This window comes from Sus scrofa, chromosome 8, assembly GCF_054392235.1.
Source record: "Sus scrofa isolate SSC_HxYL_T2T_F1_AM1 chromosome 8, Sscrofa_HxYL_maternal_Yorkshire_Landrace_v2.0, whole genome shotgun sequence".
Classification (NCBI taxonomy): domain Eukaryota; kingdom Metazoa; phylum Chordata; class Mammalia; order Artiodactyla; family Suidae; genus Sus; species Sus scrofa.
Window position 1 is genome coordinate 127,668,641 of NC_139390.1, and position 27,682 is coordinate 127,696,322.

Genomic DNA, 27,682 nt, shown 5'->3' on the forward strand with positions numbered 1-27,682 from the left:
TATTACTGATGTTTATCCTCATTAATAATCAAATATAAATTAAAAACACAATTACATAGCATTACACACCCCAGATTATCAAAAATTTTAAAGTCTGGAAAGTCCAAGTATAGGCAAGAATATGGAGCAACGGGAACTCTCATACTTTGTTGATGGTAGGTGTAACCACTTTATAAAACTGATCTTGTCTATCAAAGTTGAAGGCTGAACACTTTCTCTCCCAGTCAAAATATTTAACAACCAGCAGGTGACACTCCACTTCCCACATACAGCCAAGCAAGTATGACTCCAGGGGAGCTCTGGCCAACAGCACCAGGGGTCACAGTCCCAGAAGGTCAGATAGGCACAGAGGCACTAGATATTTGCCAACCAGGGTCCAGGGACCACTGTCCTGGGCACAGCCAGAGACCCTGAACCATTGGGGGTTGAGAGGTGGGCTCACACATCTAGAGGGACATGGGAGTAACACTCAGCAGTGACCACACAGGACTACCAGGGATGCAACAGAGTTGAAAGGGAATTAGGAATTTGAGACAATGGGTTTTTACCAACAGGATCAAAAGTATTTCAATATCTTAACAGTTGGCATAACCCCAATTGTATACATTAGCCGCATATAAGTCTTGGATTTTCCCTAAAGAAACTCAAGCACATGTACACCAAGATACATAAAAAGAATTTGTATGCAATTCTGATTCATCACAAACAAAACAGAAAATGGATGAAAAATTACAATCAATTCATACAATGGAATACTCTACAGTAATGAAAATAAAGTAGTTACAGGCAATGTGGATGAATCTCACAAACAGAGTTGAAAGGGGGAAAAAAAATGACAGCATACATATACCATGATTCCATTTCTATAATGTTTTTAATCAGTAAAACTAAACTATAGTGTACAGATAAGCATAAATTATAAAGAAATGCAAGGAAATTATTAGGATTATGAAGGAAAAGGATGGGCAAATGAGGGATTCTGGGGCAGTGGAAATGTCCTTTATTGTATAATTATTTGTTAACTTACCTAATAAGTTTCATGACCTTTTCTCTGTTATCTTATATTTTGCAATAAAAGAAGTAAAAACAAGTAAACAAATATCTCCAAATACAGTTGGAAGTAATGGAGGTTGGCAGCTAACCTACGACAGCACAAATGATGTGGAGAGAGAAGGGTGGAGTTACAGATTACAGCGACAAAGGAGAGAAAATGATTGGAGAATAGAAGAGCAGAAATGGTATTTATTCAAAAACAATTCATTACAGGACCTGGATCACCCTGGGTAGAAGCAGAAGAGCTTCTTAAATCAGAGAGAAACTTCCAAGGCGAGTTTCCCAAAGAAAAATGGGCACCAAGGGCAAAGTAAGCAAATATACTGTTTCTTTGTTCTGTTCTTGGTTTTGTGTCTTATACATTTACTAAAAGAAGCTTCCTCAGGGATGACTCTCAGAAAGCAGCAAAGTTGTTCAAAAGCTAAGTTCCCATCAACATAGGAATAAATAAAGATGTGGTATACGTGTGTGTGTGTGTGTGTGTGTGTGTAAAATATATATACATAATGGGATATTACTCAGCCATAAAAAAGAATGAAATCTTGCCGTTTGCAACAACACGGATGGACCTAGAGGGTATTATGATAAGTGAAATAAGTCATACAGAGGAAGAAAAATATTGTATGATTTCACTTATATGTGGAATCTAAAAATCATAACAAAACAGAAACAAAACCACAGATACAGAAAACAAACCAGTGATTGCACATGGGGTGGGGTGGGGGGTTGGTAAGACGAGAGAAATGCGGGAGGGAAATTAAGAGGTATAAATATCCAGTTATAAAATAAACAAGCCATGAGTATGAAGTGTACAGTATGAGGAATATACTCAATAATTACATAATATCTTTGAATGGTGATAGATGGTAACTAGACTTATCATGGTGATCATTTTGAAATGTATAGAGATATCAAAGCACTATGTTGTGTACCAAGAACTAACATAGTGTTTTTAGGTCAATCATACTTCAAAAACAAACAAACTCATAGAAAAAGAAATCAGGTTTGTGGTTACCAGAAGCAGAGGGTGGGGGGAGGAGGATTTGAATGAAGATAGTCAAAAGGTACAAACTTCCAGTTAAAAGACAAATAAGTATTAGAGATACAAAACATGATAAATACAATTAACACTGTTGTCTGAAAGTTAAGAGAGTAAATTTTAAGGGTTAGCACAAGAAAAAATTTTTTTCTATTTCTTTAATTTTATATCTATATGAGAAGATGGATGTTCACTAAATTTGTTGTGGTAATCATTTCATGATGTATGAGAGTCAAATCATTATGCTATATACACCTTAAATTTACACGATGTTATATGTCAATTAAATCAATAAAACTGGAAGAAAAAATAAAATTGATCCAAAGGATATGAGTGTCCTTTGGAATTTACTCTAGATAAAAACTATGAATTTGCAAAAATGCTTACTACAAGAGTATTCAATTAAATATTATTTATAATGGCCCAAAGAGAGTAACTATGCCATAATCATAAAATAAAATTTGCATTCTTTAGAAACAATGTTAGGAGTTCCCACTGTGGTACATCGGGATTGGTGGCATCTCTGCAGCACGAGGACACAAGCTGGCATAGTGGGTTAAAGGATCCAGCATTGCTGCAGCTAGTGTTATTCGCAACTGGGGCCTCGGTTACAACTGTGGTTTGGATCTGATCCCTGGCCCAGGAACTCCATGTGCTTCAGAAGCCAAGAAAGAAAAAAAAAAAGAGAGAGAGAGAGAAAGAAAGAAAATAATGTTAGAGAAGAATATGGAAAATATTCATAGTATATCAGTAAGCAGAGAAAAATAGATTACAAAATATTACATATAATATAGTCCCATGCAGAAAAATAAAGGATTTACCTCAAAATCATAAAATGTGTGATAAAATTACAGACGAGTTTTGTTTTTTCTTATTTGCATTTTTAAACTTTTAAGTATTATAAGTTGCATTTATAATAAGACTAATGATAGTTAATATATAATTTGAAATTGCATAACAAACATCAAAAAATATATATTCACGTGGACAAGGACTGGGAAAATCATACCACAAGTGAAAACAGTAGCATTATGATGAAGGAATATAGGTTTGTTTCCTTCTACTTTCCTTCAATGTTATTTACATTTAAAATTAAAAATATAATTTTAAGAGGCTAAATTTTTTAAATCTGGGAATAATAAACTCTAATGTTTAATTTCTTTTCATACATTTTTATTCAAATTCTTTCAAAGAGAGAATGTTTATGTAATTTATATTCTACTGATAAATTTAATAATTATGTAAGCCTCACTTCTCAAACTTTTAATGTGCATATGAATCACATGGGATCTTGTTCAAATTCAGGTTTTAATCTACTGGATTTCTGACAGAGCATATAGCTGTAGCAAATTTCCAGGTGATGTCAATAACTGCTGGTGTTAGGGAGGTTCACACTTTGAGTAGCAAAAATGTAAAACACATCCATGCTCCAGCAATAAGGATTCAGATAATGCAGATCTGACAACAAATCATTCAGTCAACAATACATAACTGGCCATCTACTCTGTCCAAATCCTATAAATTTATCCTCTCTGTTCTGGAGGAAAAAAATCAAGGCTTTACATTAGGCTAAACTTTAGTACATTTGTTCTTTTCAAAAATTAAAGTGCGATGACTATAGTGTAGAACTGAACTTATTTTCAGTTAAGTCCCCTTGTCTTTAAAATAATATAAGTAACACCAAATCACAAACTTGAAAACTCTGTCATGAAATAATGGTATCAATATCAATATGCTCTATTTTTTTCCATGATATCCTTTCTTTCTCTCTCACTCTGCCTCCCTCCTATTCCCCTCCTTCCTCCATCCCCTTTCTCCTTTTCCCCTTCCCTCCTCCCCACTGCCTCCCATTCTCCCTCTTTCTCAGGTTATTAAATGCAAAGCAGCCATAGCCTGGGAAGCAAACAAACCGCTCAACATTGAAGAGGTTGAGGTAGCTCCCCCCAAAGCTCATGAAGTTCGAATTCAGGTGAGTATGAACTTTGCCAGGGCAGAACAGACAAGGCACTAAATACAGATTTGGCTCTTGTCAGGTCAAGCCTATGTGATATAGCTGCAAGTCCTGGAAGTTGCCACCATGCAGGAAATACATTTTTAAATTTTTTTTTAATTAAAGTATAGTTGATTTAGACTGTTGTGCCAGTTTCTGCTGTACAGCATAGTGACCCAGACATACTTACATATACTCTTTTTCTCATACTATCTTCCACCATGTTCTATCCCAAGAGATTGGATATAGTTCCCTGGGCTATACAGTAGGACCTTATTGCTTATCCACTCTAAATGTAAGAGTTTGCATCTACCAACTCCAAACTCCCCATTCATCCCACTCCCTCCCCCCCTCACCCTTAGATTCATATTAAAAACAGGTATTACCCCCAGCATGGGCAAATTATAATTATTAGTCAGTTGTTCTTGACAGTAGACATTAATTGAACAAGCTTAGGGTTGTTACCATTATTAACCCTAAGAATGAAACAAAGGAATTCATTTCACATTAGAATTAGGTAGGATTCCTTTTTGTTTTCCAGCTGCCACTTAATTGAAAAGTGTTATTAAAAGGAAAATTGAGAGTTTGGTTCAAAACAAGGAATGATCTTCAGTGCTGCCCTGGGCAGCAAAGGGTCTTGGGTGCCCAGAGGAGGGGACAGGAGTAAGACCACAGAGAGGAGAGATGGCACTGAGCAGAGAGGGAACATAGGCAAGTTGGGTCAATTTCTCCATTTTCCCCACAGCTGACTTGGCTTATCTTTTTTCCTTAAGATCACCACAATAAGAAATTATATATGAGAATAGATGATAAACTTATGGTTACCAAAGGGGAAATGGAGTAGGGAAGGGATAAATTAGCAAATACAAGCTACTTCATATAAAATAGAAGTAACAGGGTCTTACTGTATAGCATGGGGCACTATATTCAATATCCTAAAATAAAACATAATGGAAAAGAATATGAAAAACAATATATGTATGCATAATCGAATCACTTTGCTGTACCCCAGAAAGTAAAACAACATTGTAAAATCTTCTACACTCCAATTTAAAAAAAGTTTATGTGTGAAAATAAATAGGATATCCTCAAGAACAGAATCCTAAAGAATAATACAGGGATACATTCATAATTAATTTAGGCGATCCTTTATTTGATACTTCTCTTCTAACTATAAAAGTTTTATTACTTCAATTTTATTTCATATAGTTTCACCAAAATTTGAAGCCCTAGAAACCTGTGTGCCCTCTACTTCCTCTGCCAAATGGACTTTAACTTTTCCTGATTACCTTTGATTTCTCCTCTCCTGGAGGCAGTAACTGTCAATTCTATCGTATTATTTTCCAGTGACAGTGAAAGGAAGAAAATAAAAACACATTAAATTTATCTTCCTAACAACCGCAATGATATAATTATAGAAACAGGACTCAAGATTGTGGTTGCTTTGTAGATAATCGCCACTGCCCTGTGCCATACTGATGCCCATATCATCCATCCTCAATATGAAGGGGCTTTTTTCCCAGTGATCCTCGGCCATGAAGCTGCAGGAATTGTGGAAAGTGTTGGGCCAGGAGTGACCAACATCAAACCAGGTATTTTACTTTCTGATTCCAATTAAATGAAAATGTCAGAGTATTTCAGGGATAATTCCTGATACAGTCCTGGCTTTGGACGCTATAACTGATCTCTATTTACATACAGGGATGATCTTTTCTGAAGCAAAACTGAGACACACAATCTATCATAGTCTAAAAATGACACTATTTATAATCAGAATGGTCTAAAACCTGGGAAATATGACCACTTTATTTACATATAGCACTGAGAAATTGTCCTATGAAGCAAAGCTACAAGGTGAACTTAAGCTGAAGCATCCATGGGGACCCAGATGATAAATAATAACCACCTATAAATAAAACAGAAAACTATTTTAATATTATAAAGAATTTAAAGAATGACATCTCAGAGGTCGTTTAAGTGAGAAATACTATCATATGTCAATGGTAGCTTAAGTGTCTTTTTGGAATTATTAAGATAAAAGTAATGTGTACATGAAGCACACCAATGGCTAAAATTATTTACATTTGTAACCAAATATAGCTCATACTGGGATATGAACTATGTAGTCTTCACTTGTCAGTCAGGATGAGCCATATCATTCTTTCTTCCTTTAATGAGGATGTTTCAAATCAAGATGTATATTAGTATCTTTCCATTCCAAACTAGATTATAGAAACAAATTGCTCTCCAAAAGTTGGCATCCATGAAGAAGTCTGGCCAATGCCATGTCCCAGCTCTGCCACTTACTGCCTGTGCAACCTTAGCCGGTTACGTCACTTTTCTGTAACTCAGCTCAGATTTCTGTTTTCTAAAGTGGGGACAATAACAGTACGCATCTCAAAGGGTTGTTCTGAGAATTAAATAATACATGCAAACAGTTTAGAGTGATGACTAACACATACTAAATGTTTAGCGAATGTTTATCATTACTAGACTGGTTTTCAGAGGTTAAAAGTCATTATTAAATCAAAATTGAATAAAAAATAGAAAAATGTAGAACTTCAGAGTGAACTAAATGGTAAAACAAGGAGAAGATACATAGTTTATTCTCCATATCTAGACTATTGCCCACCTCTCCTATTATATAAGAATGTTTTATTCCATGCAGGATGTTTAGAAATGTAATAAATAATAGTCATGATGTATTAAATAATAGCCACGATACAGAGTGCTACAATCACAGTAGAGACTCTGCACCTGATGGTTTCAATACAAATGTGTTGCTTGACTGCCCAGCAGAGAAAAAATCTTGTGGATAAAAATATTGTAAATGAACATAAAATCTATACCATAAAAAAATGGTGTTTTCCACCAATTCATCTAATAGAAACTATATGTAACATCTTAAGTATCATCCAACACATGCCTTTTTTTTCTAGGTGACAAAGTAATTCCACTCTACTTGCCTCAGTGTGGAAAATGCAAGTTCTGTCTGAGTCCACGCACAAATTTTTGTGGAAAACTCAAGTAAGCTCTATAAACTATTAGTAAGAGTATAAACTAGTACATATATTTCGAATAGTACAATGGCAATACGTAAAAGGAGTTGAAGAGGTACTTACTTTCTATGCACCAATTTTAGGGATGTACAAGAAATTTGCAAAATCACCCAAACAAACGTGCAATAGAGTGATCACAGCAAGGTTGTAGTTGCACGTAATTGAAAATAGGGCAGATGTCCATCAATAAGAGACTAGATTAACAAATTGCTATGTAGTAACACAATGGAATTACTATATAACAATGAGAATGGCTAAACTTGCTCTAAATGTATCAACATAGAATAATCTCATATAATGGTAAGGAAAAGAAGCAAGTTGCTGACACATATATTTATTATTATATATAAGAAGTCATATAGAAAAACAATACCATGTATTATCTATGGTTCACGTGTATGTAGTAAAGATATTTATCTCTGGGATAATAAATGTCAAATTCAGATAATGACTCCTTCTACGTGGGATGACAGGACTGCAATGAGTCACAGTAAAGTAATTTATTCAAGGGCTACATAAATACATAAGTCTTAGAGCTAGATTTTGAAGTTAGGCAGCCTGGCTCCAGAATCAAAAATCTTAATTGCCTTATTCTTTACTGAGATTATAAAAAGATCTATTTGTCCTTAATGCTAACTGAAACTAGTCATTTCAGAAGCAAAAATTTTACTACTCTTACATCTATTATTGTGTCTTGGTTTCCCCATCTATAAAATGGGGACAACAATAATACCTACTTCACAGGGTTGTTGCAGATATTAAAAAAATGAATACATCCTTTTGCAAGTATTTAATGAAATAATAAATTTTGACACTGACCATCAATTCTTTCCAACATCACAAAAATAAACTATTATGTGTCTTACATTATGTGATGAAAATACATAACACCACTTTAGAAACAGTCCTACAAAAACATAAAACTTGAATGAAATCAAGTATTTAGATCAAAATTATTAGTTTAGAGGAAATAACAAGGATGGAGACAAATCTTAAAACAGATCACAGAATGTAATCAGAAAAATATAGAGTAAGGAAAATTCTGTAGGACAAATGACGAATGTTTCTTCAACAAAGAAACTGCAGGGGGAATAACAAGGGAAGAGGTGAGAACCTATAAATTAAAAAATATTTAAGACATATCAACAAATGCAATGTGTGGAACTAAAGGAATAGTTTTTAGAGACACATAATGAAACATTTACAGATGAGATAGTGATGTCTGGGATTTACTTCAAAACAGCCCAACAAGAGGAGGGTAGGTGCTGGTGTGGGGGAGCAGGTAACAGATGAAACTAGATCAGCCATGAGTTGATAATTGCTAAAGCTGGGCGATGATTACATGGAGATTCATTTTGCTGTTCTTTCTAGTTTTATATATGGTTGAGTTTGCCATAATAAAAAAATTTAATAAGTACACATAAAGCCCTTAAAAAAAGTTCTCGACACATAAGACATATTCAATAAAAAGCATTAATTTTTTAGACTACTTCTGACTATATGTTTAGGTGAAGAGTCTCAAGCCATTTTATCATTTTTTCAATCTACTTTCTCTTTTTTTTTTTGTATCTCTTTTTTTTCCCTAGGAATTTCAGAAATCCTATAGATGATCAAAAATTAATGGAAGATGAAACCAGCAGGTTTACCTGCAAAGGAAAACCAATTTACCATTTCATGGGGACCAGTACCTTCAGTCAGTACACTGTAGTGTCAGATGTTAATCTTGTCAAAATAGATGATGATGCCAATTTAGAGAGAGTTTGTCTGCTTGGATGTGCATTTTCAACTGGCTATGGGGCTGTAGTCAACACTGCCAAGGTAAATAGTTAATCACCAGGTTGTGTAAAACAGAAGTTACTAAGAGGCAGTGAGATAAAGCAGCTAGAGTTATCTTCAATTCTGGCTCTGCCACTTATTGCCTCTGTGATTTTAGGCAAGTTATTTAACCCCTCTACTTCCTCTAACAGTAATATCCACTACAAATAGTTGTGGGGATAATTAAATCATAGTACATATGTAAGACATCTGGCATATAGTTGGCACCCAGTTCATGCTAACTTCTTTTCCTTTACCAGCACGTTAGATTATAGACTATCCCTGATTTAAATACAGCCCATTTAAATATGTCCCTTAACATTAATGCTCACCCTGGGCAGACTCAGTCAAGAGACAAAGGAACCCCCATCGATCTCCATATAGCCACCCTCCTTTCTCCCTGATGCTGCAGATTCCTCTCCCTCAGACTGTAATAAGACATCTCTGCTTCTTATCCTGCTCTTTTGTGGCTTCAATGGAGGGTCTCAGATTGCAGCCCTGATGGTGGCAAGATGTGTCCCTGGAATCCCATGTTAGAATTTAGAAGCATTTACAAAGCTCTTTAACTGAGATGAGAGAGTTGTCAATATTGCTTGGATTCTTCAAACAACCTCCTTTTTTCAAACTCCTTGACATCAATCTTTATCCCTTGAGTCCAAACTGCAAAATGCAACCAGAGGGGTCTGTTTTTCTTTCCTTCCTTTCCTTCCTTCCTTTCCTTCCTTCCTTTCCCTTTCTTTCTTTCTTTCTTTCTTTCTTTCTTTCTTTCTTTCTTTTTCTTTCTTTCTTTCTTTCTTTCTTTCTTTCTTTCTTTCTTTCTTTCTTTCTTTCTCTCTCTCTCTCTCTCTCTCTCTCTCTCTCTCTCTCTCCCCCTCTCTCCCTCCCTCCCCCTCCCTCCCTCCCTCCCTCTCTCTCTCTCTCTCTCTCTCTCTCTCTCTCTCTCTCTCCTTCCTTCCTTCCTTCCTTCCTTCTTTCTTTCTTTCAGGCCGCACCACCCGTGGCACATGGAGGTTCCCAGGCTAGAGGCTGAATGGGAGCTGTAGCTGCTAGCCTTATGCCACAGCCATAGCAACGTGGGATCCGAGTCCCATCTGAGACCTACACCACAGCTCACAGCGACACTGTATCCTTAACCTACTGAGCAAGGCCATGGGTTCAAACCCGCATCCTCATGGATACTCGTCAGGTTCATTAACCATTGAGCCATGACAGGAACTCTAGAGTGGTCTTTCTAAACAACAAATCTGGAGATTCTGTTGCCTTTTTATTATCCTCCTTGTCCTTCAGTATGCTACAGTCATTCTCCCTACTTCTTCCTTTTGTGACTCACTGTTCCCCTGGGCCTGTCCCTCAATCTTTGGGCTCTGGACTGTGGTCTCTGGACTTTTCACATCTGGCTCCCACCAACATTGCCTGGAAAGTTCCCCCACTTCTTCTGGCTGACCTCATTTATTTGTCACTTCTTATTGGAAACCTACTCTAGCCCCCCAGGCATGCATTGGTATCCCTTCCAGTTTCCCCTAAAATATCTTATTTATCCCTGCCTTCCTTCTTATCACACTATGGAGAAATTTCCCATTTATTTCTCCTTCTTATTAGACTGATTGCTCTGTAAGGGTAAGAACTCTTTCTTGTTCATTATGATAGCTCCAGAGCCTAGCCCTGTGCCTGGCATGTAGTAGGAGCTTAATAAATTTTCAGCAAATTAATGGATAAAGCCAGATTCATGTGCAGCCCCTAAAACATCTTGATGAGACTTGGTCCTGAGCTTTGCAATCTAAGTATTATTTCTTATCAGGTTACTTAAGAGTTGTTCAGTGTCAAGAAAACAAAGTCAGCCCAACCAAAATAAGAGGCTAATGTAGTAGTCAGAATATCAAGATAGGGCTTTTCATTGAGAATTATATCACCCAATCAGACAGGAATGCTACTCTTGGCTCTCAGAATACTATCTCCCTCTAAATTTCAATGGGCTGTATTTAAATCAGGGATAGTCTATAATCTAAGTGCTAGTAAAAGAAAAGAAGTTAACATGAACTGGGGGCCAAGTATATGCTATATGCCATATCATTCGTCAACAAGAATTAAAAACTATATAAGTCAAACTACAGTCTGAAGGCTTTTGGAAGAAGGGTGTTGTTAGTTGGGTGGAATTAAGACCAATGTGACCTTGGCAGTCAAGCCATATTTTCCTCTAGATAACAACAGAGAAACAGGGAAGAATCATCACTCTTTGCCACAAGCACCACCACCTCCTGCCCTTTTCTAGACTCCATGCTGACTATCACCTTCTACTAGTCTAGTCTTTTCTCAAGGATATTAACACTAGAGATTCTGCCACAAGTTTCTTTAAATCTGATCAAAGCTTACCTAAGTTCCTAAGACCTGTTCTTCCTGCTATTGAGGAATAGCCACACCACCTCATAAGATGCTCAAAGAGAAACAGGAATAGATTCAAAGAAGTGTCAGTAATTCTAGTCAAAAGGCAAGAGCTTTAATAATGTTTATTTCTGGGAAGAAAAGTGATGCAACAACTTTGATTAATTATTGAAGACCACTCTATCCCCAGCATCGACAGAACTCCTAGTTCTTTTTAATCTGCTTATATTACTGCCAAATTAATTACATTTCACAGAAAAGTTTAGACGCATGAAAATGTCCTGTAACAGTTTTGTCTGCAGATAGATAATCATCCACTACTTATAGCCCTATTTTTAACTGAGGAGTATTTTTAATGACCACCGCCCCCCAAAACTGCAATTGAAGGTACTATTACACACGGGGGTCCAATTGTATAACACAATTGGTGCAGCCTATTCAATTTACACACTGGTGTGAGTTATGTACAACTACAGTGTATAGTATTGCTTCAATGAGAAAAATGCATGTCTATTTTTGATGAGCCTGGCAAACTTTTTAATACAATCTCTGGAGAGATATATGTGAAAATATACTAAACATATGCCACAGTATCATAGTAAATAGTACATAGTATATATAGAACAATATTCTGAACACTTGCAAAATATATGTTTTATTTTCCCTGAGTAGCAAAAGCCAGTGTAGGTATGCCTAATATCACACATTAAAGTAAAATATACGCATTCTCTCTGTTCCTTAATAATTTTGTTTCCAATTTAGTATATATCAGTACTTCCCTTGGGCACATTTTCTTGCTCCCTTCTGTTTATGCTTTAATTCTAACAGTTTCTCATCACCATTAGAAATTATTAATTGAGCATCTCTGTACATTCTTGCCACAATACTACTCTACAAAATAACATATTCTAGCTACCGCAGCTTTCTTTATCATCTTCTGTGTTTCTATTTAATTTAATGTACAAACATTTATTACAGACCAAACATACAGAAGACTCGATAGCAATATGAAAGATTACATGCCTTCAAAGATTTTAGTCTTTCAAACACATGTGCACACACAAAATCAATCAAGATTCATTCCAGGAGTTCCCATCATGGCGCAGCAGAAACGAATTCGACTGGGAACCATGAGGTTGTGTGTTCGATCCCTGGTCTTGCTCAGTGGGTTAAGGATCCGGCGTTGCTGTGAGCTGTGGTGTAGGTGACAGATGCGGCTCAGATCTGGTGTTAATGTGGCTCTGGCGTAGGCCAGCAGCTGTAGCTCCAATTAGATCCCTAGCCTAGGAACCTCCATATGCCACAGGTGCGGCTCTAAAAAGACAAAAAAAAAAAAAATCCAAATTTATGATATAGAAAAATCAAAAATCGTGGGCACTAACTTCCAATTGAGGAATCAAGAACTGTTTCATTGAAAAGTGTGATTTCAGTTAGACCTAGAAGTATAGGTTATATTTTAATTGAAGGAAATAAGGTGAAAAACATATCAGGCTGAGGGAACAGCATGAAGTAAAGGATGAGGAAAGGAAACTACTACAGTTTGTTGTGGCTGTAATGCTGAGATTCATGGAGATAAAGTTGGTAGGCAATGGGACCAGAAAATAAAAATCCTTCAATGTCATGCAAAGAAATATGGACTTCAGAGTTCCTGTCATTGCTGAGCAATGACAAACCTGACTAGTATCCATGAAGACAAAAAAAAAAAAAAAGAAAGAAAAGAAAAGAAAAGAAAAAAATATAGACTTCGTTACATTTGAATGAAGTGATGATTTGGGATGACTAAGTTAATTTACATTTAAAGAAATATTAGGGGTCATTCAAAATCAATTACAACATTAATATAACCAAATAAGGCCTATTAGAACTATAGATGTCAAATTACTTGTGATCTATTTTTTTTTTTTTTTCTTTTTAGGACCGCACCCTTGGCATATGGAGGTTCCCAGGCTAGGGGTCAAATCAGAGCTACAGCTGCTGGCCTACACTACAGCCACAGCAATGCGGGATCCGAGCCATATCTGAAAACTACACCACAGCTCATGGCAACACTGGATCCTTAACCCACTGAGCAAGGCCAGGGATTGAACCTGCGTCTTCATGGATTCTAGTTACATTTGTTTCTGCTAAGCCATGATGGGAACTCCACTTGTGATCTATTTTAAAAAGAAACCAATAAACCCTTTAAAATATGTGGGCTTTGGTTTTTGTTCTCATAACATTAAAGGGGAAAGGAGACATTTATTTTCACTTGTTTCTCATGAGCTAATAATTTTAATGTCCTTTAAATATTTCTCCAAAGTTAGCCAGTAATTCAAAACTTTTCAAAGTGGCAGATTCCCCCCATTTAGCTATACCATTTAGTTTTATGACAGTCTTTTTATGTTCCTTTCCCCAAATCACTCTGTCATTTTTTTTAAAAAGTGGGACAAGCTGTTTGAAAAGTTAATTTATAATTTCCTGGCCTGCAGGTCACACCTGGTTCTACTTGTGCCATCTTTGGCCTAGGCGGCATCGGTCTTTCTGCTGTAATCGGTTGTAAAGCAGCAGGAGCTTCCAGAATCATAGTTATTGATATCAAGAATGAGAAGTTTACAAAGGCCAAAGCCCTTGGAGCCACTGACTGCCTCAATCCTAGAGAGCTAGATAAACCCATTCAGGAGGTCATCATTGAAATGACCAATGGAGGTGTGGATTTTGCCTTTGAGTGTGTGGGGGGAGCTGACATCATGGTATGTATATGTTTTACAATAGGATATAGTAAATGTTGCTTATTAATATTAATTAACATTGATAATATGTGGTGTATTAATACATTATTTAATATTAATATTTGTGTGTATAAGTATGGTTATATAAGCAATAGTTATTAATGTTAGATATTATATGTAACATAACATTTAATTTTTGATTTATTTATATATTACTAATTACTACTTATATTAATGTTATTATTTGTTTACTCACATGAAATTCAGCAAAAAAAAATTAAGAGAAAACTTAGGAATGAAAACTTTAAAGAACTGTGACTATGAGAAGTGAGGAAAAACACAGAAAAGGCAGATTTAGAGGAGGAACTAGAGAGGGTGACTGGTGTCACCTCTACTCCTTACAGCCAGACATATCCCCTTTCATCTTGAAGTAGAGCAAGGAGAGGTTAGCAACCTACAAACAAGCCAGTCTGGCCACTGGATCTCAATAAATGGGCTGCAAAATCAGTCCAAATTATATATGCAAAATTTTCACTTAGAAAAAAATCAACACAATGCAAAATTTAAAACTAAGTCTTTTTTTTCCTAAACACTATAATTCTATATCATTCAGATTTCTTCTCCTTTCAGGACAGGCTATACAATTTGCAGGGCCCTTCTGAGTGTGGGGTCCTGAGCAACTGCACTGGTTGCATGCTCACATAGCCAGCCCCGTCTGTTCTACTCAAGAAAGTGGGGTAAAGACCCAACGGCACAGACAGCATAGGGAGAAGCTAGACTACAGAGTGTGCAGCCTAATTCACCAGTGAATATTCCCCTAATGCATATCTGCTCAAAGACACTAAGTTGAGTTTTGTTTTGTTTTGCTTTAATAAGATAACCAAAGAATTCACCAACTAAATCTTCTGCCTATGGAGCCTTCTTATTTCATTAGTGGGAGGTGTGAAGTAGTTATAACACTCTTCGCCTTTATTTGACCTTCATTCAGCCTGGCTCCTAAAACTCCTCTAGGGAGGGTAAAAAATGAATTCTTTATTTCCATCTCCCTGGAGCAGGCTTCACCAATTCTTTCCCTTGTTTCTTACCTGACATGGAAACGGGGAAGAGCTGCAGAGAGCAGCACGCTGCCCTTCTGGGTCCTTCCTCTCAGAACCATTTCATTGTAATAATGTAACTCATTAAAAAAGAATCTGGCAGGTAACAGCACTTGATAAATGTTAGCTAACTGAAATTCGTGCAGTAAGGGTTCCTTGTCCTGCACTGCTCTTGCATCCAAAACTTCAGGTCCTGCTTTCTGAACTGTCCTTGGCAACTGCAGCCTGCAGTGCACCACATCCACCACTCCCTCCATTACCCACAGCTCACATGTTTCACTAACACTGAAGTTCAACCTATTTAACCTTATTTCTCAAGTATAGAGATCCTCAAAACTGGCTATACTTTAGAAGTGTCTGAGGAGTTGTTGTTTTTCAGTATCAATGAATTGACTCGTACCCAGGATATTTTCATGCATGGGTACCACTATTTTTTAAGTTTCTCAAGCCGAGAACCACTGATCTAAAATTTATCAGGTTCTAACTTATTTATTACACCACAAAACATATTTTAAATTATGGGAGAGAATTACACTAGAGAATCCAAATAAAAAAATATGGGTTTATTTAGTCACAAAAAGATGAGCTACCTACTCTCCCACCAAAAGTTTCTATAACTAGGGAAAGGTAAATTTCTAGGTTGTGGAGGAGATTCCAGTAATAGGTATGAACTTGATTTCAGTGACTTATAATGCTCTAGAGCAGCCTAAAGAAACTAAAAGAACAATTAGAAATTTACAGTAATGGATACTTTTATAATATTTAAATAATTCAAAATAATTCTCATCAAAAGTTATCTGAGTTTAGTAAACAGAACCTATATTTGCATATAATAGCCATTTAACTAAGTTATAATTATGGAGGCTAACTCCCTCTTGGAGAAAAGCTCAGAAATGTAGAAAAGGGCAATAGGAAAAGCATTAAACAAACAAAAATTAGGAATAATATAAGCAGCTACTTTAAGGCCACAAGCAGTGCCTGTGGTCTTTTCCCCTCTCCATGTATCTCACTGTACAATATGCATTAAACAAAGATATTTCTGACATATAAGAAGGGTAGAAAGTAGAAATGTTGCTATTTAGAAATGTTAGGAGTTCTTGAATTTCCTACTGTAGCGCAGTCGGTTAAGAATCTGACTGCAGCAGCTCAGGTTGCTGTGGAGATGCGGGTTCGATCCCTGGCCTGGTGCAGTAGGTTAAAGGATCTGGCGTTGCTGCACCTGTGGTGTAGGTCACAGGTGTGGCTCAGACTCAGTCCATGGTCTGGGAACTTCCATATGCTGAGGGTGTGGTCATTAAAGAAAAAGAAAGAAAAAGAAAATATTAGGAATTCTTAAAACCACAAATAAACACATATTCAAATAAATATTTCAGAACACATTCTAAAAGTTCTAGGTCACTGCGTTTTCCATCAATAGTAAGACAAAGAGAGAGAAGAGGGAGAGAATTTAATGTTCCTCAGATTGCTTCATTCATAGTGATTTATCAGTGATGGAAAGAAATGATATTTCTATTGGGGATTTTTTTGTATAAGTAAAAATTGCCTCAACAGGTCGGAAACAAGTTGGCCAATGATTATGGCCAAGGAAAAAGTTCAAGTTCACATTTTTCTTCTATAATATTAGTCTCAAAAGATTTTAAATGTTCAACCATACTATAGGGATTCTATGTGGAATGGAATCTACAAGTTTATGTCTTTCTTAAACTTATTTACCTTTTCAAACCTTGGCATTTTTTTTTCCTTTTTAGGGCCACACCTGCAGCATATGGAAATTCCCAGGCTAGGGGTCAAATTGGAGCTACAGCTGCAGGCCTATGCCACAGCTTATGGCAATGCCAGATACTTAACCCAATGAGTGAGGCCGCAAATCGAACCTACATCCTTATGGTACCAGTCAGGTTCTTAATCCACTGAGGCACAATGGGAACTCTGATCCTTGTCATTTTTGTATTAACCCCAAACTTGCAGTAGGTTAAGATAACAGTATTTTCCCTTTCTCTCATGCAACTCCCCTGGGCCCCTGTCTTCCATGTTGTGACTCAGCACTCAAGGAAGTTCAAATTTGTGGTTTCACAGTCTCAACATGAGGTCCTCTTAGTTGCTACAGCAGAAGGTACAGCTGGCAGGCTGCTCACTGGCTTTTCCATTTTAGCATCACTTCTGCCCATAGTCCAGAACTAGTCATGGGACTCTACCTAACTCAAGAGAGCTAAAAAATGTATGGAAGCAAATGAAATGTTTGATGAGTAGCAGCCAGTGTCACTTTCTGTTTAAACTTTTTGCCCTCAATTTTAAATAGCATTTATTTTAATTTATCCTACATGGAGATCTACTAAGTTTACCGTTTTTTTTAATGCCTCATTTTTAGGCTCTAGTGAATACTTACTCACTCTGTCATCATGACTTAAAAAATTTTGATCCTGTGCCCCTGGAAATGCAAACATTTTCTTATATACCATTGTAGATGGTCAAAAACTTGTGGATGCAAATTTATAATATCGTCTATAGATCTTTCCTTAACGTCACATATGTGTATTTTTCTTGATGTACAATATACATTCTAGATTCAGCATAACTGTGGTGTTAAACAGGGCAAAAATATGTTTTGTTTCTTTTTAATACCTTTTTAAATGACATTCAAAATTTTATTGGATATTCTATCTGAAACAAAACACTGACACCTCAAATCTCAATCCACAATATTATGACCTCATTAGCTAGAATCCCGTTATCTGTATGCAGAGTTGTATACGTTTTCACTAAAGCATTGTACATACCCACACCGGAGAGTTCATGTTCTACTCCTGTACTTACTCAGCTAAGCTTTTTTGTTTGACCTTCCAGAGAGCAGCCCTGGACAGTGTAACAGCAGGCTGGGGATTATGTACTATCATTGGAGTCAACGTTGGTGACAGTGGATTGCGTGTTTCTTCAGTAGAGCTAATAATGGGCCGTACTCTAAATGGAACAAGCTTTGGTGGTCAGTTTTTTTTTCTTTTAATTTTCTTCATCGTAGCACTCAAATTCTAATAATGAAGATTATTGAAAGGAAAGGAAAATAATTTGCTGTTTAAATATTGAGTGCCTAGAACATATCTGAAGACTACATTAAAGCCATTTTTTCTCTTAGTTACTTGAAAGTAAACGGAGTTTGTATAGAAGGGTAAATTGCATTAAAATGGACCAATATAAAGGAACAAAAGGCAAACCTTTATCAAATTGAGATAATTCCTCATCTAGAAACAGAAAATAATCTTAAATTTTTCTTATGAGGAAAAAAATTAATAGATAAAAGTACAAAAAAATTAAAGATGGTGGGGGGATAATCTATTTGAAGCAATCCAAGTCCGACCTAATAATTTCATTTATTTGACAAACACTGATTAAACTACCTCTTCATGTGAAGCACGATGTCTTTATTTGGTATTCTGGCCACTTACAGGTTGGAAAGGTACTGATTCTGTCCCAAAGCTGGCTGCTGACTATAAGAATAAGAAATTCAATCTGGATGCACTGGTGTCTCATACCCTCCCTTTTGACAAAATCAATGAGGCATTTGACCTAATGTATCAAGGAAAAAGGTAATTATCAAACAGATGGGTAAGTAGCCTGAAAAATCTTTATGATGATCCTATTTTCATTTGATGTTAAAAACTAACCAGTTTGCCTTTTCTGATACTTTACACATCATCAGAAGTACTCAATGTCCTTAAAAGATTAAACAGTGGCCATTTGGAGAAAAGAAAAGCTTCCTACTCTATTTCCATAATGTACATGGCTATTACTGTTCCAAGGTAGAGTTGTGGTATAAATTGACACGTATTTTCCCTTTCAAAATAATAGTTGTTAACTCATTTGGGGTTGTCCCTAGAAAGAGAGACTTCTATAATATGTCAGGTTCCTCTGGTACAATATATTCCTGGGTCCGAAATCATTGTGGGGTCATTTGACACAGAATACTCACTCCAGGCCCTTCATTATCAGAATCAGGTGAAAATCATGAGGATGTGAGCAGTGAGTGGCAGGTGTCAGATACTCAAAGGATGTCCCAACTCTCTCTCTCCTGCTTTGTCATGAGTGTCCTATAAGTAATTGTGACCCACAATTTTAGCTGTATTATGCTTCCTTGGCATATACCCTGAGAACTGATTCATAGAAATGTCCCAAAGGGGATCCCAAGTAATCTGGGAGTGGATAAGACCAGAATCAATGATTTGGTTAAAATAATCAACGACAGTGTTGGTCAACAGAAACAAAGGACAAAACACCAAGAACAGTGTTGCATAGAGGAGATGAAAAAAGGCAACAAAAATAAAAGACATCACAAAAGAGACAGGGAGAAAGCATATAGTTAAATGACAGGAGTTTGAAGCAGAGAATAAATGTTACAAAAGGAGTCCCTGGTGTGAGCACCCAGGATACTTTCTGAGGAAGAAACCTGAGAAAATATCTCTACTGGTATGAACTTCATAATTTGCAAATGAGTTAGCCAGAATATACGAAAAAGAAATTCAATAAAAAGAAAAGAAATGATCCCTGCCCTATGTGGTAAGGGAAATTTTCTTTGCAGTCAGGAGCAGACTCTGTATTTTCACTTCAAGCCAAGAGGCTCAAAGATTTGGAAAGAGATAGCTTAAGAGAAAAGAATGTGTGAAGGAGAAATTCCTGCATGAACTTCTGCAAACAGAAATAATCAGTTATGTGACTTGATGTGAATTACATAGAGAAGAATTATCAGTTGAGGGCTTCTTGGCTAAAGTCTAATCCCTTTAAAATAAAGATTTGTCCTTGGAGAACAACCTTGTGATTTCAGTTGGGTAGAGAATGGATGCCTAGAAAACAAGTGGTAAGGACCATAGAGTGGGAATGTCAGAGGAAAACAAATCCCCCAAACCTGTTCCAAACTTTGCATACCCAGAAGAAGCAAGTCTGGTGGAGAAACAAAGTCTGAAGTCTCACGTAAGGCCCAAGATTATAAGGCAAACCACCAGGCAGACACCATCATATCTCTTTTCACAAGGAAACCTGAGGAAAAACTGGAAAGGCCAAAACTGGACAAGTTTGTTGATAATGAAGGAAAAAACAGGAGGAAAAGAGACATAAAGTTGCATAAAGAGAACCAGTTGTAGACCACTCCCTGCAGAATAACGAGAAAGAGTAAAACCATAAATACACTTGGAAAAAAAACAAAGAGATGAAAAAGAAGAGACTCAGGGAGTTTCTGCTGTGGCTCAGTGGATTAAGAACCTGACTAGTATCCGTGAGGATGCGGGTGTGATCCATGGCCTTGTTCAGTGGTTAAGGATCCAGTGTTGCCGCAAAATGTGGCACAGGTCACAGATGCGGCTTGGATCCTGAGTTGCTGTGGCTGTGGTGTAGGCTAGAAGCTGCAGCTCTGATTTGACCCCTAGCCTGGGGTCTGATTTGACTTCCTTATGCTAAAAGTAAGGTTGTAAACAGAAAAAAAAATAATTTAAAAGTTTAAAATTTTTAAAAATTAAAAAAAAAAAATAAAAGTCTAATTTAAAGAACAGAACACAGGGAGCGGGGAGAAAAAGGAGAAACTCAGGAATTCCCGTCGTGGTGCAGTGGTTAATGAATCCGACTAGGAACCATGAGGTTGCGGGTTCGGTCCCTGCCCTTGCTCAGTGGGTTAACCATCCGGCGTTGCCGTGAGCTATGGCGTAGGTTGCAGATGCGGCTCGGATCCCGCGTTGCTGTGGCTCTGGCGTAGGCTGGTGGCTACAGCTCCGATTAGACCCCTAGCCTGGGAATCTCCATATGCCACGGAAACGGCCCAAGAAATAGCAAAAAAAAGACAAAAAAAAAAAAAAAAGAGAAACTCAGAAGTCAAACCAAAGAACCACCTAAACAGAAATCTAAGGAGTCAGACAGAGATGCAAGACCAGGAGTTCAGGCTGAAATGGATAAAGAATATGAGAACGATGAAAAGAGGCACAGAAGACTAGATTCTAGCTACCACAGAGGCATCTGAAGAAAAAGAATCTGAAAAAGTAAAACCACAAGTTTCTGACTGGAAAGCTAAGCATGAAAAGTTCTGGAAACTGGAAGTCCAAGATCAAAGTGCCAGCAGGGAAAAAGAAGAGATGCAAAACTACATCTAAAGACCCAACTGAGACAAAAGTAGCTCAAAACAAAACAGTTATGTCTCTAAGACCCATGCTCTAAGGTGCATTCAATGCAGACAATATCTGAATGACCCCAAACTAGAATATGAACAGCATCCCCCTGATGCAATGGATGAGATAAAGCTGTTGACAAATAAAAGAATGTCTATCTTCGATGCTAATGAACCTGGCTTTGAGAGGCTCTTCCCCCAACCAAACTGACATGCTTCCGTATGTACTGTAAATGTGGTCACCTGATCAACACCAGCCTCATTAAGAAGAATGTCAAACTCTTCTGGTCCAGCAAAAGCAATATATGATGACAACTCATCTCTTAAAAGTAGTGTTAATGGCAAAATTCTTGGCCCCATAAGTGAATGGTGAATCACTGGCTTTGACAGAGGTAAAAAGTCTTTCTTGGTTTCAGCACCTCATTTGCCAAATATATTCTGATAGGTCCCAATGCAGAGTATGCAGTGATGTTCAGCACGGTACAGGAGGTCTACACAGAAAGGCAGTAGTTGGGTTCCTGCAGAAGAACATAACTCAATCTATGAAGACCTGATCAATAAAACTGAGGCCCTGTTCCTCCTCTGTGCTCATCCCGAATCGATTCACTGAGGATTCTCTCCTTTGGCATGCCCAGTTTCTGGTGGAACAAGTAGAGAGTATGTTAAGGCTGGGGATAGTGACAAGCATTCCCTCTTCCTGACCCACTCCATGACAGAGACCTGATCAAGCTGGCCGGAGTCATCCTGGGAAAAAGACAAGCTGAAAGACATCAGAGCACTGGGCATTCAGAGAAAGGACAAGGCCTCTCTAATGCCCCCTCTACCCAGCTGGCCTACCAGATCTTTGACACTTTCTTCACAAACCAAATAGAAAATGATGACAAAGACAAGGAGAATGCCTTTAAAATGCCAACTGTTGGAATTCCCTGTGGCTCCGCAGGTTAAGGATCTGGCATTGTCATTGCTGTGGCATGGGTTCAGTCCCTGGCCTGGGAACTTCTACATACCATGGGCAAGGCCAAAAATAAAATAAAATAAAATGCCAACTGTGTGGCATCTTTCAGGTTTGTAAACAGCCAAATGTAGAAAGTGTGAAGCATCTAAGGATATGGTTACATGTAGTGGTAGGGAAGGGAGCAAATAGGCTTGCCAAGAGAGCTTGTCCCAGTCTAGTTATGAAGATGACAACCAAGTCACTGACAATATCCCAGAGATGCCATCACCCCCAAAAAATGCATCAGGAGAAGGAAAAGAAACAGAACAAGAATCTATTAGGTTGGAGAAGCCATGAAGACTGCTGGGAAGAAGAGTTACTTTAAGAAGGTATGCATTGCCTCAGAAACCCTGGAAGTGGTGAACTGTGGCTTGATATTCCATATGATTCCTCAAAACCTCTGGCGGTGTTGTGGGAGGTCATCAGCAAAAGGCAGAGCTTGCATACCTGCTGGTTCTGTGCTGGTACAAATAGGGCCCTGCGGGCCACATCAGAGCCCCTGGAGCTGTTCCTTGGAGATGAATGTGAGGACATGCAGCTTTTTACACACTGATGGCAAACTGAAGGTCTATGAAGTTTCATCAGAAAACTGGGCCTTGGGAGTTCCCGTTGTGATTCAGTGGTAATGGGCCCAACTAGCATCCATGGGGACGAGGGTTCGATCCCTGATCTCACTGAGTGGGTCAAGGATCCAGCATTGCCATGAGTTGTGGTGTAGGTCGCAGATGCAGCTCAGATCCTGCGTTGCTGTGGCTGTGGCGTTGGCCGGTGGCTACAGCTCCTATTGGACCCCTAGCCTGGGAACCACATGAGGCAGGTGCAGCCCTAAAAAGACAAAGAAGAAAAGAGGGAAGGAAGGAAGGAAGGAAACTGGGCCTTGGAGGGAAGTGTGGATTCTGAGGCCCTGACGTCAGAGAATAATGGGAAGTTCTATTTCTACCAGCTGCGGTATGATCAAGACTATGCAAGATCTGAGTCACCTCCAAAAACTCAACCAATGGAGAAGTATAAATTCTTCACAAGCTGTGCTTGTCTGGCTGAAATGAGGCAAAAAGAAATTCCCAGTATCACAGAGCAGCTCGAAGACCTGGATGGTAGGATACTCTATAGCTCAGCCACCAAGAATGGCAATCAGTGTCAAGTGGGCAACAGAATGTACTTCCTTCCCTGAGGCCTTTCTGTTGGAAAGCAAGCTGTCCAGTCCCATAAGATGCCCATGGGAGGAGTCTGTGGATGAGGATCTGAATCAGGAATCCTGCCAGAAATACTCCAACCCACATCAAAGCCAGCAAACTGGACGTCCCTGAGCCATACCGAATTGACCACATAAGAGATCTTCTGTATCAGGAAGAGTAGTGGCAGGCCCAATGAGATAGACATCAAGAGCAGAGAACAAGTTCTACAGACTGGCAAAGGCCTCTGCCCTTCCAGAAGGCAGCAGACTCTTCCAGAAAGCTGTGCCTGAAATGGAGTTGTAACATAGCACCCACGGTGGTGGTTTTAAAGTTAGGTAGAGGTAGCAGCTTTTGCAAGTGTTTCTGATCATCTGTGGCTACTGACAATGTCTAACTATAGATCAGAGCCCTAGCTTTAGGCCCTCTATTTTAAAGTAGTAGAGCTCTTCCTCCAAAAGAAAGCCATAAGCAGAAGTCCACAGTGTGACTAAAGCAGGTGTGGAACATTTGGGTTCTGCCTAAGGCACCCCCAGAGAACCTGGAATTCTGTTTATGACTGTCCCAGTTCTACTCCTTCCCAAGAGTCCCTGCCCACCCCTTGTCCTCATCTTCTTCCCAGGCCCCCTTCTTTTTTCTAGTCCACACTTTTCCCAAGGACTTTTTCTGGGATTCTAACAGCAGTTGGGAGCTAACCTGAAACTAATTCATACAGATAGATATAAAGTTGCCCCGTGATATCTTGCACAATCTCAATATCCCCATAAGGAATATTCCTCAAGTTAGGAGTTGGATTGGGGTTTGGAGCCCTTGAACCTGATGCTCATAGCTCCTCTACCATTACCCTTCATCCCTAGAGTGCTCAGTCATGGAATATACCCACAAGGATGGCTAAGTGGCAGCGAAACAGAAAATGTAGAAAATGTCGTATTACTCTACTAATAGATGGGCAAGTCTCCCAGATACTCAGTGGTAGAATGGAAGCTGAGAGGCAGACACCTGAATGAGATTCACTGGGAAGACCACCTGACTGCCCACACATCCAGAAAGGCAGCAACAGAAAATGCAGAAGATGGGCCTTCCCAGGGATGCTGGCCATATGGCTATAGGAAGCACAACTGAGGACAGGCCCTCCTGCCATACCAACTGCATAGAAGCAAGGAAGTGGAAGGAACACAACCCAGTTGGCTTGATCAGGGACAGTGACCCTGACTCATGGTGAGGAAAGGACACAGAGACTCTCCCTCCTTAGGCAGGTGTAGCTCCAGGTCCTAAGTGAAGAAAACATTTATGCATTGCAACCTGCTAATGCCAGGGATTTTGCAGCCCTAGCGGTAAGGTCTGAGATAAGGAATTCTTTATATTTGAGGCTTATTCTCCTCTTTGCTTCTACATGTTGAAGGTCTGATCCAGGGGTAGGAAATTTTGAGTTTTCTGAAAGCATCATTCCAACACGCCAACTACCCCCTCTTTGACACTCAGATTTCCCTAAGCTATAGGAAAGCCAAGAGCAGTGACTATTCCAAGAAGAATATCTTGCTATAAGCCTGGCATGCACCACCGGGCAACAAGGACCTTGTCCAGAATCAAGCGAGGGTCCCCAGTACTCTCACAGCTTACTTACATCATGTATAGAGTATTACTGATGTCATGAATGGAAGTGGATGGCAAGATAAAATAACTAAGACTTAGCAAAACAGATGTCTATAAAGAAATATTAAACCAAATCTTAAAGCAAAAAGCAAAAATTATTTGTGGGTTTTGGTTAAATTTATCATGAAAATTATACTGATTATTGTTTTATTATTATTAACAGCATTCGGACAGTTCTGCTCTTTTGACGACTCCAGGAAAAATTTGGAGTACTAGCTGACTGAATCCAAACCTGTCTTGTTAATTCATAACTGACATGATGAACAATGAGCCATGACTTTAAACAGATATTTACAGTTAATATCTCATACCAAATAGCTATAAAGATTATGGCATTTGTAGCTGTAAATGTTAATATTTCCTATGTTAAATAACTATGATAATTGACATGCTTATGAACAGAATCATATGATGTTGGGAATTGTTTAAAAGTAGTTCTAAAGAGTTGGGGGTGGGGACGGAAGGGGTCATGAATAAAACTAGATTGGCTATAATTGTTTACAATTGGCTAGACTGGTTTATAATTGTTTAAGCTGGGTGATAAATATATGGGGCTTCATTACATTGCTCTCTCCACTACTGTATATGTTCAAAATTTTCCATAATAAAAAGCTTTTTACCAGAAAGAAACCACTATTATGTAGAATGGAATAAGATACATATACCTTTAAAATATATATTATCTATGTAGCATAAGCTACAATAAGTTACAAGCTACTCCTCTTTAATAAGTTGCTGAATAATTTCCTTTTTAACATCTGTTAATTCTGCTTAGCTCCACCTTACCACTGTGAATTATAATCACAAGTAGTGGGATGGCAGAAACATATGAATGAATATATATATAAAGATTTTAAAAGAAAGTACATCTGTACTCTCAAATTTCCATCTTTATGAACTAATTGCCCTTTTCATTTTTGATAATTATCACAATGTACAATAATGTATAGAGCTTAACAGACCTAAACATTTGTGACTTGCACTATTTTTTAAAGTCACCTAGAAGTGACAAAGAACAATGTACTTATAATAAACGTAGCAAGTAAAAACATGTATAGCTACAAGAGAGAACTGACAATAGATTTATATGAAAAGCAAAAATGAGAGTTTTCAAACTATTATACTCATAGATGCTACAATGGACAGTTTAAGATAAATGAAATTAGATCTGAATAACAAGTAGCTCTTGGTTTAGCGTAAGTTCTGAAACTCACCATTTAAATATTTACATGTTGAATTCTGAGAGAAGATAAACTTCTCTGAAGCTGTGGTTGAGGGGAATGGTAATATCTCAAAGTAGAAACTTATATTCCAACTTATTTAAGATTCTCTTAAATTAGAAATGGAAGCCAGTTAGTCTGTAAAGGCTTCCTTTGCTGGCATTGTGGGGACTAGGATGCACTCAGCAAAAGACTGCCCTTTCTCGTGTCATTCCCTATATCAGTTGTATTCTTTCTCCTCGTGCCCTCCCCTGCTCTGCTTGGCTTCCTCAGGCCTTCCCAGGGCCAGCTGGGGACCTATCTCCTTTTCAGATCTCAAGCTGTTTTCCTTCCCTGATCTCCTTTGACTCTTAGTGTCTTTATCAAAAACCTTAAGACATGCTTCTTCCATTCTGAGTTTTTCATATATGTTTGTAAACTCTTTGAAGGCAGAACAATCTTTGAATCTATCCTTCTATCAGAGATGCTCAATAGATACAAATGGCCCGACAACAAAGTTTACTCTCACAAGTATCCAAATAGTTTATATTAGCCCTTCTGAATGAAGTTTTTCCAAATCATTTTCTATATTCTTCTTTTTTCCTAAACAGAGTCACAAAGCTAATCCTAATAACTCCAAATAGTCATTATGAGCATTGTTTTATTATTAAAATTAATAATTAATGACTAAGTCAATAATAAATTATTAACTTAATTAATATTAAGTTGTGATTTAGTAGTTCCATGCTCTCTCTCCAACCACTCCTGCAAACAGCATCCCTGCCTCTATCAGTCTTCTATTTTTCCATGTCTAATTCTGTGATTTGAAAAAAAAAAAAAAAAAAAAAAAACGGAGTTCCCGTTGTGGCTCAGTGGTTAATGAATCTGACTAGGAGCCATGAGGTTGTGGGTTCGATCCCTGGCCTTGCTCAGTGGGTTAAGGATCCATGAGGACACAGGTTTGAGCCCTCTCCTCAGTCAGTGGTTGGGGATCCAGCATTGCAGTGAGCTGTGGTGTAGGTCACAGATACGGCTTGGATCCCTCATTGCTGTGGTGTAGGCCAGCAGCTGTAGCTCCGATTTGACCCCTAGCCTGGAAAATTCCATATGCCATGGGTGCAGCCCTAAAACCAAAAAAAAAAAAAAAAAAAAAAAAAAAAAGAAGAAGAAGAAATGAATGCTGAATCTTTACATGATACTCAGGAAACAACAAAAATCTCATTTAACAATAATTCATTTGGCAATATTCAGAAAACTTCCATCTAAAAACTGCACTTTTGAGACATATAAGTTATCTGCAAACTACTGACAATTGTCTGCTTTTCCTGAGGGCTCTAATAGTCATTCTTTTTTTTTTTTTTTAAATGGCCATACCCGTGGCATATGAA

At 37.9% G+C, this 27,682-nt stretch overlaps 2 protein-coding genes and 1 pseudogene across 14 annotated transcripts in view; 2 read left to right on the top strand and 1 right to left on the bottom strand.

Moving 5' to 3' along the window:
• C8H4orf17 (chromosome 8 C4orf17 homolog) overlaps nt 1-27,682 on the bottom strand; it is a 350,193-nt gene that overhangs the window by 307,885 nt on the left and 14,626 nt on the right. The window contains exon 3 of one of the 13 annotated variants that reach the window (XR_014813336.1): nt 2,635-2,747. The exons of the other annotated variants lie outside the window; for them this stretch is intronic. The gene's annotated coding sequence lies outside the window, so the exon portion shown is untranslated. Of the gene's footprint in view, nt 1-2,634; nt 2,748-27,682 lie in introns of those variants that run through there. 13 annotated transcript variants of the gene reach the window in all.
• ADH4 (alcohol dehydrogenase 4 (class II), pi polypeptide) lies at nt 1,270-27,011 on the top strand. The gene is made up of 9 exons (NM_001434921.1): nt 1,270-1,363; nt 3,960-4,061; nt 5,533-5,674; nt 7,022-7,109; nt 8,728-8,959; nt 13,804-14,064; nt 17,982-18,117; nt 18,580-18,718; nt 25,259-27,011. The coding sequence occupies exons 1-9, from the start codon at nt 1,346-1,348 to the stop codon at nt 25,281-25,283; spliced, it is 1,143 nt and encodes a 380-aa protein (NP_001421850.1). The 5' UTR covers nt 1,270-1,345; the 3' UTR covers nt 25,284-27,011.
• Nucleotides 18,734-23,735, top strand: LOC102161278 (DNA (cytosine-5)-methyltransferase 1-like; annotated as a pseudogene).